This window comes from Sus scrofa, chromosome 15 (assembly GCF_054392235.1).
Source record: "Sus scrofa isolate SSC_HxYL_T2T_F1_AM1 chromosome 15, Sscrofa_HxYL_maternal_Yorkshire_Landrace_v2.0, whole genome shotgun sequence".
Lineage (NCBI taxonomy): Eukaryota > Metazoa > Chordata > Mammalia > Artiodactyla > Suidae > Sus > Sus scrofa.
Genome location: NC_139397.1, coordinates 38,554,660 through 38,573,925, shown reverse-complemented (window position 1 = coordinate 38,573,925; position 19,266 = coordinate 38,554,660). Strand labels below are relative to the sequence as shown.

Below are 19,266 nucleotides of genomic sequence, written 5' to 3'. Positions count from 1 at the left end.
CGTATTGGGTCCTAGGTGGCTGGTTGAGCTCTTGAGGGAGGAAGCCCTGAGATCCCCACTCCATCCCCAGGCCTTCTACTGTTCCTCCTGGGTTCAAACTGTGACCCTGGGCAATTCTGCTAATGCCCCAAGGCTAAGCTCCTTACAGGTCAAGTGTGAATGAAGATGCGTCAGAGTCACATCGTATCACAGGTGCACTGGACGCTCTGGATTTCACACTACTCTGAACCATTTGCAACACCTGGAGGAGTGGGGGTGGGGTGTGTGACCACACTTGGAATACAGTCCCGGGGGAGACTGCAAAGGGGACAAGGCGTTTCTCAGAGATGATGAGCTGCTCTACCTTCCTGGTTTAATTCAGTCATTCATTCCATAAATATTAATTTATGGAGCCCTGTAGGGGCTCAGGAGAGGACGAAAATTCCTGCATTCATGGAGCTCACATCCTAACGAGACATATTTTCATGCTTAAAAGTACAGTTTCTATTTTCCATACAACCTGATGCCAACATCATGGGCCTCTTCATTTGCTGGAGGGAGCGCTGGCAGCTGCAGAAGTGCTACATCTGAATGATTGAAGGGCTGATCATGACTAAATCTGACTACAGGTGAACCATCACATTTTGGTCCCTCGTCCCCTCACCCTCCCCTGGCTCTGAGTTGACACTCCACTGTCCCTGTGTGCGGTGGGGTGGAGGCGTGAGGACTGAATAAAACACTAGAAGAGAGTGCGAGTATCCCTAAGGGGTGGGAGGGGCCAGCTAGTGATTTCAGCCACAGCCCAGGGCGGTGCCAGATAGCGCTTTGAGCTTTATTAGCGAGCCCACCCCCAGGGGCTGCTCAGCCACCCCCAGGGAGATCCAAGAGAGCACAGGGCTGAGTCTGGGCTGCAGACACCCAAGGGACAGAGTGGTGTCGGGCTGTGGGGTCAGCTGCAGTTCACGCCTGCGTCCTCATTGTGGTTGCAATTGTGAGATCCCCAGGCATTCTTGCCGCAGTCCCACAGGGTAAATTCGCTCCCTTTACATGCCACATTGTCCAGCCAGATGGTCCCAGTGCCTAGACACAGAGAAAGTGAGAGGGGAGAGGAATGTGGAATTAAGGTCCAAGCAGCCTGGCTCATCTGTCCTCGGGGGGCGTCCACCAATTTCTCCCACATCCGCCCAGTGCTGATGGCTGCTCTGCTTGCAAGATGACTCTGCCTCCGATCTGCTTTCTACCCTTTGACAGAAATCTCATCCAAGTATTTAATATGTAGTCTGAACATGATTTGAAATCTCCTCCTGGGGGTTGCCCAGTGTTAGTCTCTTCCTCAAACACCTTTGTAACCAGGCCAATCCCCTGGTTACACAGGAATTCAAACCTTCCTCAAGCTCCCTTCCTTCTAATATTATGGATTTCAGATCAAGAGCTCAGAGGACTTCCTGAATTATTTGATCCCGATAATTTATTTATACTACAGTGGGACAATCGATATAGGCTTAACCTGTTTGAGGAGAATGTGTATTCTAATGGGATTTTATAATCCAACTGGACTCAGATTTAAAAGTAGGTATGTACTTTTGGGGGAGGGAGGGATAAGAGCAGAGAATATTTTGGGGGTAGGAGCAGGAGAAACTTAGTGTTCCTGCTAAGGTCAGCCTTCAGGGCCAAAGAAACCATCTCAGACTAGAGGGTTAACTCTTTTATTAAAAGTCTAAACTTTTGCTGTAAGACATAACTGAGTGTCTGGCACCCCATGGACATTTTTCCGACACTGATGTCAGGAAGTCCCTGCTCTGATTCATTTTCTCTTCCCTTCATACTTTCTCCTTAAAGATGATCAAAGCCAGGCCTCCTGGTTCCAAAGAGCCAGAATGCCCATTGTATTTGCTCGCCCCTGTCTCTTCTCTGTTCTCCCAGCTCTAGGCCCTCAGCCATACTTCAGAGAGCGTCCCTCACAAACACCCTTGGGCAAGTGACCTTCTGGCTTCGGGGGTGGACAGACAATGGCCCGACTAAGCTTTTGCTGTCCCTTTCGGGAAGAGAGCCTTCTTTCTCCTGGGGCTTTCAAGCTAGAAGGATGCAAACCCAGGGCCCTGAGCTACAGAATTTTTCAGTGGCTTGGACCAATTCTTTTCTTTTAACCAAGCCACACTGAGCCACTTGCTTTCAAAGGGTGCCAACAACCTACCAGGGAGAGAAAGCCCACGTCAGTTCCTCCAGGAAAGAGGGTCCTGGTCAGGGAGTCACTTACCTCCTCCCACATTGTAAACGGCACTTCCTGAGGAGTAACCCAGCATGCGGCAGAAGACAGTGGCATCCGAATTGTCCCAGTCATCATCACAAATTGTCCCCCAGACACCGCTATAGAAAATTTCAGCTCGGCCTCGGTTCCTGGAGCCGATAATCCTGACAGACAGCATGGATTCACCTGGACGACAAAACACATGGGAGAGGTGAGGGAAGCAGCCTGGCCACTTTGTGTGGATATGGGTTCTGCCTTTTCGGTTTTTGAAGCTGTGTAGTTAGGGAAAAGAAACCTCCTGCTTGGCTGTCCACAACTGGGAAGGTCCCACATGGTGACAGCAGCACCCCCTGGCCAGTGGCCTCCACGTCCCTGGGTCTGTAGGTGTGAGACCATAGTGACAGGTGCTTCTTCAGCTAGCCTTACACATCCAACTCACAAGTTTTGCCTTCTGCTATGGAGGAAAAAAAGGAGAAGAAGGAAGGAAGGAGGAAGGGAAGGAAGGAAGAAAGGAAGGAAACAATTGTCTGTGTCTTCAAGCCATGTGCAGTCTTATTCAAAGGTCAAACCCATTAGCTTTTCTCCAGAATGAGGAATCTCTGAAAACCAAGGCCTCTCCCCAGCACATTTGTAACTTTCAGGCACAGAGTAGCCTCTAAAGCATACATTAAAAAGAACAGGAATAAGAGTTCCCATCGTGGCTCAATGAAAACAAATCTGACTAGCATCCATGAGGACGCAGGTTTGATACTTGGTCTTGCCCAGTGGGTTAAGGATCCAGCGTTGCCGTGAACTGTGGTGTAGGTCACAGATGTGCCTCAGATGTGATGTTGCTCTGGCTGTGGCATAGGCCAGTGGCTATAGCTCCAACTGGACCCCTGGTCCGGGAACCTTCATATGCTGCAGGTGTGAACTTAAAAAAAACAAAAACAAAAGCAAAACAAAAAAAAAAACAAAAAGAAAGAAATTAAAAAGAACAGGATAGTAATTACCTTTTTCACCCTTTGCTCCCTTTGCTCCCTGTAGCCCAGAAGATCCTGTCATAAGGAGAAAAACCACACAGTTGGAGGGAAAACAAGCCAGGACCCCCTTGCCCTCCTTTGCCAGCAGTGGGGAAGGGGTGTGGGGAGAAGGGTGGAGTGGTGGGGGTGTGAGACTCTCTTCTCTGACCCCCAGCTTTGCCAGCCACCTGGCATCATCGGGGCTGGATGTGCCATGGGCCCCCATGGTTGAGCAAGAAGAGGTGGGCCTGAGCTACAGCAGGAGGGGTTGAAGCTGGTTAGAGAGGGACATTTAAGAGACATGGAGTGGAAGGCCTCTCCTCTGGTCAGTGTCAGAGCCTGTGCAGTGGCAGGGCCTGCCTGGGTGTGGTACCAGACATGGTCACCTGCCTTCCTCTTACAGTTCAGGCTGTGCCTTATGTCTGTAAGCTCAGCGCTGAGGGCAAGCCCAGAACAGGGCATAGTACCACTAAGCCTCCACCCTTCTGGTTCTGAAAACTCCCAACCCCTTACAGCAGGCTTCTCCTAGAACCCTCAAATCAGAAACAGAGGCCTTACCTTTGGCTCCGGGCTCTCCCTTTTGGCCACCTAGTCCAGGGGCACCCCTGGAGCCTTCCAGGCCTCGGCTTCCCTTCTCTCCCTTCAGACCTGCAGGGCCTGGAGAGGAGAGAAACCATCGCCATCAGATGCTCTGCTCTGCTTCCCAAGGGGGACCGAGAGTATTTAGTGAATGAGTTTCCCACCCCCACCCCTATCAACAGCTGTTTAGATGGTGGGCCTGGGACAGGGGTGGGGTGCTGCCCGGATCACCCTACAGCCAGGTAAGCTCTGGTTGAGGATGTGCAGGTGAAAATAGCCACCAGGATTCCAAGTCTGTTGATCCTCATGGACTAAATAATTGTGTGGAAGTTCTAGCCTTTCTGGGAGAATTTGCTAGAACATTTCCAGGCTTCAATTTCTCCTTCAATAAATTAGAATAGGAATAGAACATCCAGCTCAGGAGGAAGAAAGGCTGCTCAGGAAATGTGTCGGAGGAGTTTTGCTGTGTCTGCTTGGGTTAGGCAGGAGAGATTAGAAATGCCACCGGGGAGTTCCCGTAGTGGCGCAGTGGTTAACGAATCCGACTAGGAACCATGAGGTTGCCGGTTCGGTCCCTGCCCTTGCTCAGTGGGTTAACGATCCGGCGTTGCCGTGAGCTGTAGTGTAGGTTGCAGACATGGCTCAGATCCTGCGTTGCTGTGGCTCTAGCTTAGGCCGGCGGCTACAGCTCCGATTCGACCCCTAGCATGGGAACCTCCATATGCCGCAGGAGCGGCCCAAGAAATAGCTAAAAAAGACAAAAAAAAAAAAAAAAGAAATGCCACCGGTAGAGCACAGTAACCAACCACAGGTAAGGGCGGGGCCATGGGGGATGGTAATGATATTCTGTGAGAGGCAGCAGGAGGGGTGGGGGTAGGGCTTAAGGACCAAAGGGAGGATGGAGAGGGATGGAAGCAGATGTGCACAGGAAGATGGAGGCCAGGCAACCAACTGGGAACTAGAGATGAAGGTGGCCCAGCTCCCAGGGCCGCTGTGCAGCCTGACACCACCACCAGGGGGCAGCTCTCCCATCCTTCTTTACCCTTCACACTCTCAGCCCCTGCCCCTCTCTCTACCCCCTCCCCATCGGAAGAAGAAGAATCTGAGGCTGGAGGGACCCAGCCCTGGAGTCTCAGCCTCAGACCAGCTTGGTCCAGGCCACTCTGGAGGAAGGTTACTGCTGTGATTTCAGGGTCCATAAGACTTGACCTTGGAGCACAAGCCTTTCCAGTGATCATTCCGAGAAATTAAAATGAGGCTGGCCCTTTACCTGGAAATCCTGATTCTCCTTTTGTTCCTTTCTGTCCTTGAAGTCCTAAGATCAAAATACAAAAAAGAGGAGAAGATAATAAAACTTAGATATTAGACACTTTTAATCTTAGACAACCTCTACCTTTTGTCTGATTAATGCAGTAGGAAAGGTACATTGGTTCTCCACGATTGTTTAAAGCCTCTTTAGCGGAGCATAAAAGGAGACAGGCTGCAGATAAATGGGGACGCGTGTTGGGGTGAAATTGAAATGTATTGGATCAAAATCTGGATTATACAGACAGGCAGACAGACCCCAGACAACCTGACTTGGTGTCTAAATTCAATCCCATTCCTTTCTGTTGCATTTTATTGGAAAACAATTGAGTAATACTTTGATAATAATTTTTATTTCTAAAAGACTGTGGAGGGGAGTCAGTGGCCACCAGGAGCTTTGGAGGTGTTCATCCACCATAGACACTCTGTAGCATTTATTGGTGGATTTCATTATGGCCCCCAAGTGTAGCTAAAGAGTCATGTGGATAAAGGGTTTTACGGCCGGAAAATGGAAAAATCATCACTGCCATTATTGGTGATGGTCCTATTTGCAGTTCTTTTTACCATTTTTTTAGGGCTGCATCCGAGGCATACGGAAGTTCCCAGGCTAGGGGTTGAATCTGAGCTGCAGCTGCCAGCCTACACCACAGCCAGTGATGAGGGAGCTGAGCCATGTCTGAGACCTACACCACAGCTCACGGCAATGCTGGATCTTTAACCCACTGAGTGGGGAACAGGGATGGAACCCGGACCTCACGTACACTACTCAGGTTCATTACTGCCGCCATAGCGGGAACTCCACCTATTTGCAGTTCTAATGTGAGAGTTCCTTCCTTCCTTCCCTTCTCCCCGCTTCCTTCCTTCCTCCCATTCATCTCTTTATCACTAATTTACATGGAAGGGCCACTGTTCCTGGCACCATGCTGGGTCACTGTGGGACAACAATTTCTTGGTTTACAACATCATGGTCTCTCAATTTGAAGTGCCAATATTGATTTTATCTCAGAGAAACAGGACTCTCCAAGACAGTTGCAAAGACTCAGGGAAATGAAAGCTCATTATTGACTGAGAAGTAACAATTACTAGAAGGTATCAATGGGAATGCACTTCCACCATGTGCTTCACTGTTGTCCCTCTCATGGCGCCAGCCCAGGTTTAACCAAAGATGCATTGGTTTGATGATCACCAGAAACCACAAGGACCTTAGTTACCCTCACTGACAGTTGCCTGGGAGAAGTTCCTGCCTCCAACTTCAATTCTTGACTTTGCTGAGCACTTACTATGTGCTCAGTGGAGGGCAGGCCCCTTCAGGATCCCTTCTTGGAATAATGAGCAAGGGAAATCCTGCTCCCAGCAGCTTTTGACATGGCTCATCAGAGGCTGGGTGCTGCCTGGGGAGGAGGGTCAGAGGGCCAACAGCTAGGAAGCACTACTGCAGGCCTGGGCCGAGAGGTAGGAACACCTGGATCTGAGAGGGCAACTAGTTCTGCCCCTCATTGTGGGGTGAGGACCAGATTGAGGCTCAGAGAGCTTCCTCCAAAAGCTGGAGGGACCTTTGAGTTGGGCGCAAGCCAGGCAGGCCCCAGCTCATCCTGGGAAATCTGTGTCCACCCTGGACCCTCTCTTTGGAAAGCCTGACCGCTTTGGTCCCCAGGAGAACTTCAGCAAGCCTGTGAAACCTGCTAAGCAGCCTTCTCTGGCCTCACCCATGGATAATGCACTTCCTCCCAAGGCAGCACAGTGGCCAGTCAGACAGTCTGGGCTTGTGTCTGCCTCTGTGACCTTGAGCCATGTTCCCTCTCCCTGAGTCTCCTGGCTGCCTGCAGGAGTGGTTGTGAGACTGAAATGAAGTCTGTGTCAAGCACTGATCCTCACGTCTGGCCAGTGGTGCCCCAAGCACCCCAGGGGCTCTGTTGCACGTGTCTGTCTCTCCTCCAGCGGGGATTGTCTGGGGTTCTGGGGCTGAAGCCCCTGCGTGAGCTCCAGCCTTGCTGCTGAGCAGGCCCACCCCAATGTTTGCTGTTGACTTTAGGTGGCCCAGCAGAGGTGGCTGATGTATCCTTTCTGCTCACCTGCATCTGAACTGCAGGTTACAAGCTTAGGGAGTCCTAAGTTTGTTTGTTTGTTTGTTTCTTTCTTTCTTTCTTTTTGTCTTTTTTGTCTTTTAGGGCCACACCCGTGGCATATAGAGGCTCCCAAGGTAGGGGTCCAATCGGAACTGTAGCCACTGGCCTATGCTAGAGCCATAGCAACGCGGGATCCAAGCCACATCTGCAACCTACACCACAGCTCACAGCAATGCTGGATCCTCAAGCCACTGAGAGAGGCCAGGGATAGAACCCGCGTGCTCATGGATGCTAGTCGGGTTTGCTAACCACTGAGCCATGACAGCAACTCCAGAGTCCTAAGCTCCTCAGCCACATTCAAAAACACGTCTTTGGTTGTTAAATAGAAAAATGGTCCATATCTAGACCCCTGGCCCTCTCCTTCGTATCCTAAAGGGTGCCATATTGCACAAATCTCTAAGTGCCCTGTCCCTAGAAGCAAGGTGCAGGGATACCTGGCACAGTGGTCTCCCCATATTGCCTCCCTCCTCCACCCCTGCCAAAGAAGTGCTCCTCTCTAAAGCACTGAACGACAAATGCCCTATACAGACAGGAGCCCTAGAGAAGTCCCTGTTCACCAGGTCCATGGTCCCCTTGGCCTGACCCTCCCCCACTTTATTTCTCACACCCTCCCTCCAGCCCCTCACCTCTGGGGACTTGGCATCTGCTGCAGCCTGCACTATGCAGGCACTGTAAGCTACCCTTCAAGGTCCTGTCATTTCCTTCTTTACAGAGGAGAAAGTCCACACTCAGAGACTCCAGGTGATTTGTCCCAGGTAACACAGGGAGAGAATGGTGTGGTTGGGGTTGGGACCCAGGGTTGTCCTCCTACTGGGCACCTCGGCTGCCAGTGTTCCTCCAGCTATGCCATCTCCCTCCTTCCTGGAATTTCACTTGGATTGTCTGCCTGGTTCCAAAGCCTCTCAGTGGCCTTGGGCCACCCCTGACTCCACAATGAGTAGTCAAACTAGAGTGAGCCCCAGAATCACCTGCACAGGGTTTGTTAGAAAATAGCTTGCTAAGCCACTCCCCCCACCCTCCACCAGAGTTGCTGATTCACTGCATCTAGGTTGGGGCTCCGAGACACTGCAGTTTTTTTGTTTTGGTTTCTTTTAAGGCTGTGCCCATGGCATGTGGAAGTCCCCAGGCTAAGGGTTGAATCAGAGCTGCAGCTGCTGGTCTACAACACACCCACAATAATGCAAGATCTGAGCCTTGTCCTCGACCTACATTGCATCTCATGGCAACAACAGATCCTAACCACTGAGAAATGCCAGGGATTGAACCTGCATCCTCATGGATACTGGCTGGCTTCATTATTCACTGAGCCACAAAGGGAACTCTAGCACAGCACTTTTAACAAGTTTCCAGGCATTGCTGGTGCTGCTGGCCCAGGAACCATGGTTTGAGTAACCACTTCCCTATAGATATCTCACTCAATCTTCAGGAACCAGTTAATTCACAGCCTGCCTCCTCCAAGGAGTCTTCCTGACTCTGAGGAACTCACAGCCCTGCCCCATTCTGAGCGCTCCCTCTCTGCCTTGGCCGTTGAGAAAACGCCCTGTGAGATGCATATAATGGATGTTGGTTTTCTCCTCAAACACCACCGGCCCACCCTGATTGGATCAGGGAGAAGGAGACATGGCTGAAAGCTAGGGTCCAGAGGTGCATGTTGTAAATGTACAGTGGGAGGGAACAAATGTCCTGGTCCTCTTAACCACAAGCAAATTGGGAGTCCCTGAGTATCACAGAGCATCAAGCCGAAAGGGCCCAAAGTGTTTACTGGCAAGGTGCTTATTTAGAGAAATGATTTTCTTCCAAGAAAAGAGTTTAGTTAGAAAGCACAGGCCTTCCTATTGTTTTATGTTCGGCCGATGTTCTAAAATCTTAGAACATCCCTGCTTGGAAAGAAAATTGCCTGTTTCCAAACCAGCGTGCTGGAAAATTGGCCAAATTCTAGACCTCTCCTTACACTCCACAGAGGAGGAAACTGAGGCCCTGGGATGATGTCCCTACCCACTGTCACCTAGCTAGCTGGCAAGTCCAAGGTGATGGGCAGGTCTCCTCTGATGGAAACTTCCTTAGTACCATCCTGACTTACAGGCTAAGTACAGCTGGCCAATTTAGGATTAATTTAATAGCTTACAAATTGTGCTGTGTGGCAAGAAGGAAGATAGGAGGTAGGGCACCCAAAATTGGGACACACGTAGATTTCTGCAGATGTCTCTAAGAAATTTTGAGGAAAATGAGGAAAAGTCTAAGTGACAAGTAATATGAGTTCATTATGAGTTAGGTAGCATATAATAAAGTCTTGGACTAACTTGATACTTAGGGAATTCATGGTATAGGGCTTAATTTCTATTATGGATTATTCTTTGCTGCTTATCTTTAAAGTTAAAAAAAAAAAAACTTAAAATACAGAGGAGAAACGTGATTTCAGGTTATTTCCCCTTTGGCTTTGCCTCAAGAGAAAAATAAAAGGACATAGACAATTCAGATCCTTGTTCTATTTTAGACATGAAGTCTGTTGAGATGTAGAATTTCTGATCTGATCGGTATTTGGGAGCTTAACTGTTTTGGCTGCCTCTCACATCATTTCAGGAAGATGGGAAAGGTAGAAAAAGAAAAATGCCATGATTACAAGTTGAATTGAGCCCTTCCTCATTTCCAAACAAACTTTCCAAAATGGCTAAGGGATTTAGAGCTAAAACTGGTTTTGTTGTGTTTCTGTGGAGTTTTTTTTTTTTTTTTTCAGTTTTCTCCCAAAAATTAAATGATTTATTTTGCAGTCATTTGAAAGATCAAAGGTTAGAAAAAACTAAGTTTTGGAGGGTTTATGAAACCTTATTTTCTTCTTTCCTTCCTTCTTTTTTTTTTTTTTTTCTTTTTGTCTATTTAGTCCCCCTCCTGCAGCATATGGATGTTCCCAGGCTGGTGGTCAAATCAGAGCTGAAGTTGCCAGTCCACGCCACAGCCACGGCTGCCAGATCTGAGCTGTGTCTGTGACCTACACTACAGCTCACAGTAACGCCAGATCCTTAACACACTGAGCGAGTCCAGGGATTGAACCCGCATCCTTGTGGATACTAGGCAGGTTCATTACCTCTGAGCCACAATGGGAACTCCCAAAACCTTATTTTCTGAATGATGCAGGAAACTACCATTAGAGAAAGTTCTTCTGGGTGTTAATGATCTCCTTCAATAAACTGTGCAGTCTGACTTCCCAGCCGAATGGAAGGAGTCTCCTCCTCACCGTCTTTAGTCTGAGAAGGCTCCTTTTTCTCATGGGTTGTGAACAAGGGGAAACATTCCACCAGAATGGGTTGGAGTGCAGTTAGTGAGACTCCACGACAGCAGGAAGATTTGCCAGCTAAGCCAGGATTTACTCATCTACCAGAGGTGTAAGAGGTTCGAGCGATTCTGATTTCTTTGAATCCTACACTCTATGTTATTCTATGCAACAAAATTTAGAAAAGCACAATTTTGGGCTTAGACTTTGGGATTAACTTCTGAATTCAGTGTATATTAACTGCGAAAGCCTGAGGAAAGCTCTTACCCTCTGGGAGCCTTTGCTTCCTGAGCTGTCAGGTAGGGATGATGAAACTCAGTTGTGTGGGGAGAGGACCTAAGATCATGGGAGTAAAGCTCCAAGCGCAGTGCTGGCTTAGAGGCATTGTTAATAATAAACAGACCTCTTATGTTTGGTAATGAATGCACAATAATGAGATCTAGCTGTTACCTAGGTCAATCCAATGCCCTGTAATTTCTCTGTTTTCATCCCAGGAAGCTAGATAGTCTCTTGTGAGATTAATGATTTTATTTACAAAACGGAAAATGCTTCTGTTTGAAGACTGGCTTGATATAATTGAAACTGAACAAATGCCACAGTATCTCTGGTTTGGGGAGTACCAACATCCTAATACTGAAAACTATGCATTATCTTCTGCAGTGGGAAGATCTGGCTCCCAATCACCCCACCTTTCCTTCTCCCACCTCAGAAACCTGACCTCTCCAAAAGTTCATGAATCTATGACCTCAGGATGGTGTACAGCCCTGGCTATAACCAGGGTCCTATGGGAATTCCCTCCTGAGAGGACTATCAGCTACTTAATCAAGACAAACATTTGTATTTGAGTGAGAAACCTATGCAACTTGGGATAAGTTGTAATCATCACATGCCCCAGATGAAAGTGTAATTCACCATGTCTAGCTGAGCAGCCAGGATTAAGGAACGGCCTTTAGAATATGCCTGGTTGGTATTCACCAGGCCTGATTGATGGATATTCCTCTAATGGTGCTCCACAGATGTGCACAGGCTCGTTAATGGAAATAAAATGATTCTGACTGTGGGACAAAGGTGTCTGTGCTAAAATGGGGGTGAGGGAGCTCCTTCGGTAGCACAGTGGGTTAAGAACCTGACTGCAGTGGGTTGAGTGGCTGTGGAGACTCAGGTTCAATCCCCAGCCCAATACAGTGGGTTAAAGGATCCAGCATTGCTATAACTGCAGAGTAGGTCACAGCTGCAGCTTGGATTCAATCCCTGGCCTGGGGAACTTCCATATGCCTCTGGTGTGGCTATTTAAAAAAAAAGGAGAGTAAGATCTTGAGTAAATAATAAGGAGACATAGCAGGGTCTGAGGGCTCCATGTTTCCTAAGACTGGAAGAAGCTGCTCTGATTCTTCTAGGACTTGGGTAGAGAGAGAAGGTGTTGCTTATCAGAGGGCCCTGATGGTGACAGAGATACCTTGGGCTGCCTGGGGAGGAAGACAGTAGGGGGAAGTAAAATGGATGAGGCCTGAGCTTTGCCAGCCAGGCCTTCCTTTTGACCCACTCTGCACCTCTTTCTGTGAAGCAGCTCTAATTAGGGTTGAAAATACTCCTAATTGGGAGCTGCTCTTATTATGCAAATCCTCCCAGGACACAGGTGCAGGCAAGACTCCCCACCCTCAGACCATGGAAGCACAGTGCCCCTTGTGAGCAAAACCATGCTTTATCTCCAATACTCTTGCTTCAGCATTATTCACAATAGCCAAGACATGGAAACAACCCAAATATCCATCTACAGAAGAATGGATTAAGAAGATGTGGTATATATACACAATGGAATACTACTCAGCCATAAAATAGAACAAAATAATGCCATTCGCAGCAACAGGGATACAACTAGAGACTCTCATACTAAGTGAAGTAAGTCAGAAGGAGAAAGACAAACACCATATAATATCATTTATATCTGGAATCTAATATACGGCACTAAATGAGCCTATCTACAGAAAAGAAACAAACTCGGAGTTCCCGTCGAGGTGCAGTGGTTAACGAATCTGACTAGGAACCATGAGGTTGCGGGTTCGGTCCCTGCCCTTGCTCAGTGGGTTAAGGATCCAGCGTTGCCGTGAGCTGTGGTGTAGGTTGCAGATGCGGCTCGGATCCCGTGTTGCTCTGGCTCTGGCGTGGGCCAGCGGCTACAGCTCCGATTCGACCCCTAGCCTGGGAACCTCCATATGCCGCAGAAGCAGTCCAAAGAAATAGCAAAAAGGCAAAAAATAAGTAAATAAATAAATAAGAATCATTAGTCTGACAGTGGTGGTGCAGGGCAGAGGTTCTCCCAGTTTATAACTGAGGGAGAAAAGCCAACATCTCCACGAAGCCCAGAATAACAAGACAGTCTCAGGCCTCAGGGTCAGACCCTGAAGATCTGGGGTAAGGGAAAATAGAAGAATCAGATCAGAAAGAGGCAGGCAACAAATCAGGGACCCCTGACAACCACTCCCATATGGAATGCAAGACCTTGCTGGTGGCCTTCAATTGGCATCTCCATGGCATCAGGCAGCAGCACCTCTGATGGTACTGATCCACCATCCATAAAAAGGAGGTCAGTTTCAAGGCTGGATGGATTGAAAGGACAGCCAGCATAGGAGCTGCCTGGGCCATGGATCCTGACAAGCTTGAGGGAAACCTCAAAGATTTCAGAGAGCAAGTCTCAGGAAGGGGCCCAGCCCACCCCTCTGACTAGAGCTCCTGAGCCTCCAGCACACCGCAGACTTGACTTCAGGGACACCAACCTACAGAGCCCTCCACCACGCCCCTCACCAACTGCGCCTGCTCTGTGCCCTCTCCAGACTTGCCTTCCCCTCCTCCATATGGATGAGCTCTACGCAGCCTGCAAGCCTCAGCTCCATCTCCTCCATGCCTCTGTACTGCTCTGCCTTTTGCTACCCCCAACAGGAACCACTGTGAACCTGGAGCATTGGACAGAACTTTTTTATTTGTTTAATGAATCAATCAGTCAGTCGACCACTTTTTTTTTTTTTTTTTTTTTACTTTTTAGGGCCATACCTGCAGCGTATGGAAGTTCCCAGGCTAGGGGTTGAATTGAAGCTCTAGCTGCCAGCTTACACCACAGCCACAGCAACACCGTATCTGAGCCTCATCTGTGACCGACACCACAGCTCACGGCAACGCTGGATCCTTAACCCACTGAGCGAGGCTGAAGATGGAACCTGCATACTTGTGGATACTAGTTGGGTTCGTTTCCATTGAGCCATAACAGAAACTCTCAATCAGTTGACCACTTAATCAATGAAAATGGAGAGGACCTGCCCCTGTTGTGGGTTTCTAGCATGGCTCTGAGGTGAAGGCATCCAGGTTGTCTACCTCAAGCATGACCTTCTGCTCTGGCAGAGAAGGGGCTGCAACGGACAGTCCACAGCACCCTCAGAAGATGCACAGCCCTTTCTCACAACCCTGCACTGGCCTGCACCTGGCTTTCTAAACGGCATGTGGCACTTCTCCATGCAAAACCCACAGAAGAGTGTGCCTGACACTGCCCCCAAACAGTCTTGCTTGTCTCTTGTACCAGTCTGCATGTCTGAGGCAGGAACCAGGTCTTATGTGTTACCGGGGTCCAGTACCCAACACAGTAGACCAGCCTTTCTAGACCATTGAAGATGTCTGAAGTCACTGAATGACTAGAGAAAATTAGCACAGTGGTTTATAAAGTAGACCACATTGGTATGATGGTTTATAACCTACACTAAATTGAGGCGATAGTTTATAAATAACCTTGACTAAGTTGGCACGATGGTTTATAAATTAGTCTCTGTGAGTTTGTTACTGTGGGTCATTCCTCTCAGACTTTGGCCCCGCTGGGAAAATGTGCAAGAACGGGTTTATTGACACCTGCTGCCTGAATCCAGAGCCCTGAACTTTGAGGCCCACGGCAGGTCAGTGGGAGAGAGTGGACCTTATGCACGCAGCTGGAAGGCAGACCAGGAGACACTGCAGGTGAGCTGCCCTGCTCTCCTCTTTGACAATGAAAGCTTGGTCATGATGTTCAAGGCCTTTCAGGGACTCTGGGCAGAGAAAGGGTAGCCTCAGGGCCTTGGACTGAAAGGATTCTGGCAGAGGAAAATGTACTAACAGATGCCAGAGCACTGGTGAGCCTGCTGGGAAGTAGTCCTCCCCTCGTCCCCCTGACACCCAGCAAGTCCACCCACCCACCTACCCACACCCTCTGTTACCTGTGTCCCCCTTGCTTCCTTTCAAGCCTTCGGCTCCTGGACTCCCGGGACTCCCTGCTGGTCCTGGACAACAGATGCCATAGAGGGTGTCAGGGCTGGACGGGGTGGATCTTCAGACCTCACTCCCAAACTCACCACAGGACCCATAAGCTCACCTGTTGGCCCAGTGAGGCCAGGGCTGCCAGGCTCACCCTTGGCACCAGGGGATCCCGCAGCTCCTGGAAGGCCTGGAAGACCCCTGGTTCCAGGCTGTCCTGAAAGTTAAGTCATGAGTGAAAGGCTGGCAGAGGGCCTGGCTGCCTACCCCTTCAATACATCTCTGTTCTCTGCAGTGACACATGAATCGCTTAACACTTTAAATGCCCCACGTACAGCTTAATGGAGATCTCTCTTTAGAAGCCTTGAACTAGCCCTATTAGTGGGAGGAAAATTTAAGTCTCAGCAATTTATTTATTTATTTATTTATTTATTTTCCATTCACTGATGTAGGGTTTGGGGCTTATGGACTTACTAGGAATTCTGTGAGTGCTTCGCACCACTGGGCAGCAGAGTGGAGCAAAGCTCAAAAAAAAAAAAAAAATCAATTAGGCTTTCCTCTACATACTGCTCTGTCCTCTTAGGAGGCACCAAGTTTTATGAAACCCTAGAGGCTCTGGCTTAATACTATGAAATAAAAGACAGTAAAGTCAGGAACAGTGGTAGCTGGAATGATGCCCAGATTCCCACAGTTCTTACCTTGATCTCCTTTGAGTCCAGGAACTCCAGCCACACCTAAAACACAGAGAGACTTTTAGTGATCTTTTTCCCCTCTAGCTCAGTGGACCAGAAAAAAAGGGAATACCCACAGGTCAACGGACCTGACCGAGCAGACTCTTACCTGGGGACCCGGGCATCCCCAAGTCACCTTTATGCCCCCGGGCTCCGGGGGGTCCCATGAGCCCCATGTCCCCTTTCATGCCCATGTCTCCTTTTCTTCCTGAAAAACCAAGAAGTTGCAGTCAGACATGGGATGAGGGCAAACCTGGCTGCCACGTCCAACTCTGACACTGCCCGTCTCACCCAAATTCCCAACTCAGACTCCTTGGACTCCTCCTTGGTGCCCAGAGTGGAAGATACAGTGGCTGCTCTCCAAAAGCACACCACCTTGCTCCAGAGACAAGACACCAACTCCTGAAATGTGGCCGAGGTGGCCCAGCTTGGCGGATGGGCTTCGGTACTCTCAGAGCCCTGGTCAGTGCCCCAGTCCCTAGAGGATGGACCACAGCCCAGGGCTCAACCAGCATTGACCAGCTTATCTGAGTGTCTGCATTTGGGGAATTGTTTTTTCAAACTTCCCAAACTGAAATCTGAATATTCCAGAAAGCAGATCCCAGGTGCTGAGAATAGAAGCTTTGAAGCATTGATGGAAAGAAAAACATTGCAGCAGCACTTATGCCCCCAGAGGTTCAGCCACAGGCTTTCCTGGTGCCCAAGGTTTCAAATTTTCCACTTGTCATCAGCATTCCAGGCTCACCCTTGTCCGTCCTCTCCTCGGTCCTCTGTCACTCCCTCCTCCTCTCTGCCACTGCTCAGCGCATACCAATCAAGGGAGGCTCCTCCCAGGCAGGGCCTGGCAGCCCTTCCCAAACTTGCCAGCTGTCCCACGGGATTAGGAAGCCATTAACATTTCATCATCAGCAGAGTCCCACCCCAAGCTACTCCCTCAGGTGCCAGGACTGACTGGTTGGGATAGAATTTGGTTAAAGTCTCTATTCTGTGATTTTTAAGATTTCAGAGCTGGAGAGGACTCAGAAGGGTGCCAGGCTCTTCTGGTACCCTTAGGTTAGGAAAGTAGACAAAGTCGTCTGGAGTGGAGGGAAAGAAGCCACTGTCATACAGGGCTCTCTGGGTCAAAAGTTTGAGTGACCTTAGGTGTCCACATGAGCAGAGGGGCCAAAAGGCACTTGTGAGAAGAGGCTAGGAATTATTTCCCTAGAGGGATTTGTTGGTGTCTTGTGTTTTTTTTTTTTTTTTTTTTTTTTTTTTTTTTTGGTTTTTAGGGCTGCACCCGTGGCATGTGGAAGTTCCCAGGCTAGGGGATGAATCCGAGCTACAGCTGCCGGCCTACACCACAGCCACAGCAACGTGGGATACATCTGAACCTCATCTCACGGCAATGCTGGATCCCTGACCCACTGAGCGAAGCCAGGGATGGAACCCTTATCCTCATGGGTACTAGTTGGATTCATTTTCACTCTGCCATGATGCGAACTCCTTGTTGGTTCCCTATTGCTTGGGGCTGGCCAGAGTCATTGCATTAAGGTAATTGTGTGGCTGTATGAGGGGTCTTGTGACCGGTCTGGGCCTGAATCTGTGACTTCCATGCCTCCATCAAAGGGGGAAACCTGGGGAAGCAGAGCAGCACCAGTGAAAGGACCAGAGCCTGGCACCAGCTGAGGAGTCACATTTGCGCCTGACTTCAGAACCTTCCCATCATCACAGCTAAAGGTGGAGTGAGGGAAACAGATGTATCCCCTGGCACCTCACCACCTGGCATTACCCATCTGCTGGGACAAAGAGCGGAAAACCTAAATATGGCTGAGTCAGGTCTCACCTGGTCCGCTGGCCCCATCTGCAGGCAGTGCCTGGGGCAAGCAGTGGGTAAAGAGACATCTGGTGATCTTGGGCAAGGAAATTTGGGAAGAGGAGGGGTAGGTTAGAGTCCTGATTTCTGAAGATGTGAAACCAATGCATTTCCCCTTGCTGGCCCCAGCATTTCCAGGCCTGAGTCTGGGTGTGGCCACAGGCGAGTGTGGGATGGGAAGCAGTGTGGCCCAGACCCCAGGGGTAGAGTCTAAAGGGCAAAGGCCTGGCTGTCATCCCCTCTCTGGGGCTGACGGGATCCCCTTGAGAAAGCCTGGACCTCCCTTCCCAGTGCCAGGAGAACTGTCGAGGGCCACCTCAGAGGTCAACTGTCCCTCTGTCTTCCTGGTGGAAGGTGAATTCTCCTTCAGTCCAGCCAAGGAGAATTTTTGCAGCCCCTCTTCCCTGCCCCTTCATCTGCTCATTTCATTGTGGGGAGGTCCTAGTCTTAACAGGTTGTCCCTCCCTTACCTCGGCATAATTCATTCTCCTGAAACCTTTGCTGGTTGGTCCTCATTCTTCAGCTGGCTACCACTGAGAGCAAGTCTATTTTCTCTTCCATGAGATCCTGCCTAATATTTGAGAATAGTTGACACATCCCTGTAAAGACTCTTCCTGGAGGCCGGCACCCTCAGTTTTTTATCATAGAAATAGTTCTTCTTCACCAGGTACAGTATCACACATCCCATATACCTTATATTCCTGTTGTAATCAACCATCATTAAAAGTTTCTATTATTGGAGTCCCCATTGTGGCTCAGTGGGTTAAGGACACAGCATTATGTCTGTGAGGATGCAGGTTCGATCCCTGGCCTCGCTCAGTACGTTAAGGATCTGGCATAGCATAGGATTAAGCTGCAACATAGGTCACAGATATGGCTCGGATCTGGTGTTGCTGTGGCTGTGGTGTAGGCCAGCAGCTGCAGCCCCAATTGAAACCCTGGTCCAGGAACTTCCATATGCCGCAGGTGGCTGTAAAAAGAAAAATAAAAGTTGCTTTTATTATCCCTCTTTCATAGGTGAGTAAATTGAGGCTCAGAGAGGTGAAGTCGTCTACCCAAGGTCACATAGCTAGTGAGCCACACTAGAACCCAGATCTGTCTGATCTTGGAAATGATTCCCTTACCTTTCTCACTTACAGGATCACTAATGCTACCTGACATGTGGCAGAGTTTGAAAATGTGATCTCTAACCCCTATGACCGCCCTGAAAAACATGTATAATTTAATTGTTACTTTTTTTTTAGTTTGTATAATTAGTATGAGCATTCCATCTTTTTGTCTTTTTAGTGTCTTTTTAGAGCTGCACCCATGGCATATGGAGGGTCCCGAGCTAGGGGTCTAATTGGAGCTGTAGCCACTGGTCTATGCCACAGCCACAGCAATGCCAGATCTGAGTTGCGTCTTGTGACCTACACCACAGCTCATGGCAACACTGGATCCTTGACCCGCTGAGGGAAGCCAGGGATCAAGCCCGCAACCTCATGGTCCCTAGTCAGATTCGTTTCCACTGCACCGCAATGGGAACTCCAATTATTATTATTTTAATGTAATTGTCATTCTTTTCTGAAATGAAAAAATTAAATCTCAGCTGGCCAAATGATATGTCTAGTTACACAGGTGAAGTGCCACAGAGCAGGTATGGCAACAGAGCCTACAACTCCAGAGTCCTCAGCCTCCCTACTACCTCACAGAGCCACTCTGAGGAGCCACCATGGGGCCAAGAGACTGGGAGTATGAGGTTGGTTCAGTCAGAGGGCTAGGGCAATGCTTCCCAGAATGTGCCCCTATGCCTCCAGGATCAGAACACTCCAGGGTCTCTAAGGCACAGACCTACATCTCTTTCTTTCTCTGTCTCTCTTTTTTTTTTTTTTTTTTTGCTTTTAAGGGCTGCACCTGTGGCATATG

General features: G+C 49.1%; 1 protein-coding gene across 2 annotated transcripts in view; it reads right to left on the bottom strand.

Annotated features, from left to right (window-relative positions):
- Positions 1 to 786: 786 nt before the first annotated feature.
- MARCO (macrophage receptor with collagenous structure) overlaps positions 787 to 19,266 on the bottom strand; it is a 38,356-nt gene continuing 19,876 nt past the window's right edge. Inside the window, exons 1-10 of one of the 2 annotated variants that reach the window (XM_084998143.1) lie at positions 15,798 to 16,235; positions 15,616 to 15,714; positions 15,474 to 15,509; positions 14,894 to 14,992; positions 14,739 to 14,801; positions 5,078 to 5,122; positions 3,787 to 3,885; positions 3,220 to 3,264; positions 2,237 to 2,413; positions 791 to 1,059 (exon numbers count right to left, since the gene is read on the bottom strand). In XM_084998143.1, coding sequence (XP_084854269.1) covers positions 929 to 1,059; positions 2,237 to 2,413; positions 3,220 to 3,264; positions 3,787 to 3,885; positions 5,078 to 5,122; positions 14,739 to 14,801; positions 14,894 to 14,992; positions 15,474 to 15,509; positions 15,616 to 15,700 — 780 coding nt within the window. In that variant the 5' untranslated portion in view covers positions 15,701 to 15,714; positions 15,798 to 16,235 and the 3' untranslated portion in view covers positions 791 to 928. Of the gene's footprint in view, positions 1,060 to 2,236; positions 2,414 to 3,219; positions 3,265 to 3,786; positions 3,886 to 5,077; positions 5,123 to 14,738; positions 14,802 to 14,893; positions 14,993 to 15,473; positions 15,510 to 15,615; positions 15,715 to 15,797; positions 16,236 to 19,266 lie in introns of those variants that run through there. The other variant, NM_001256366.1, reaches the window with a different exon arrangement.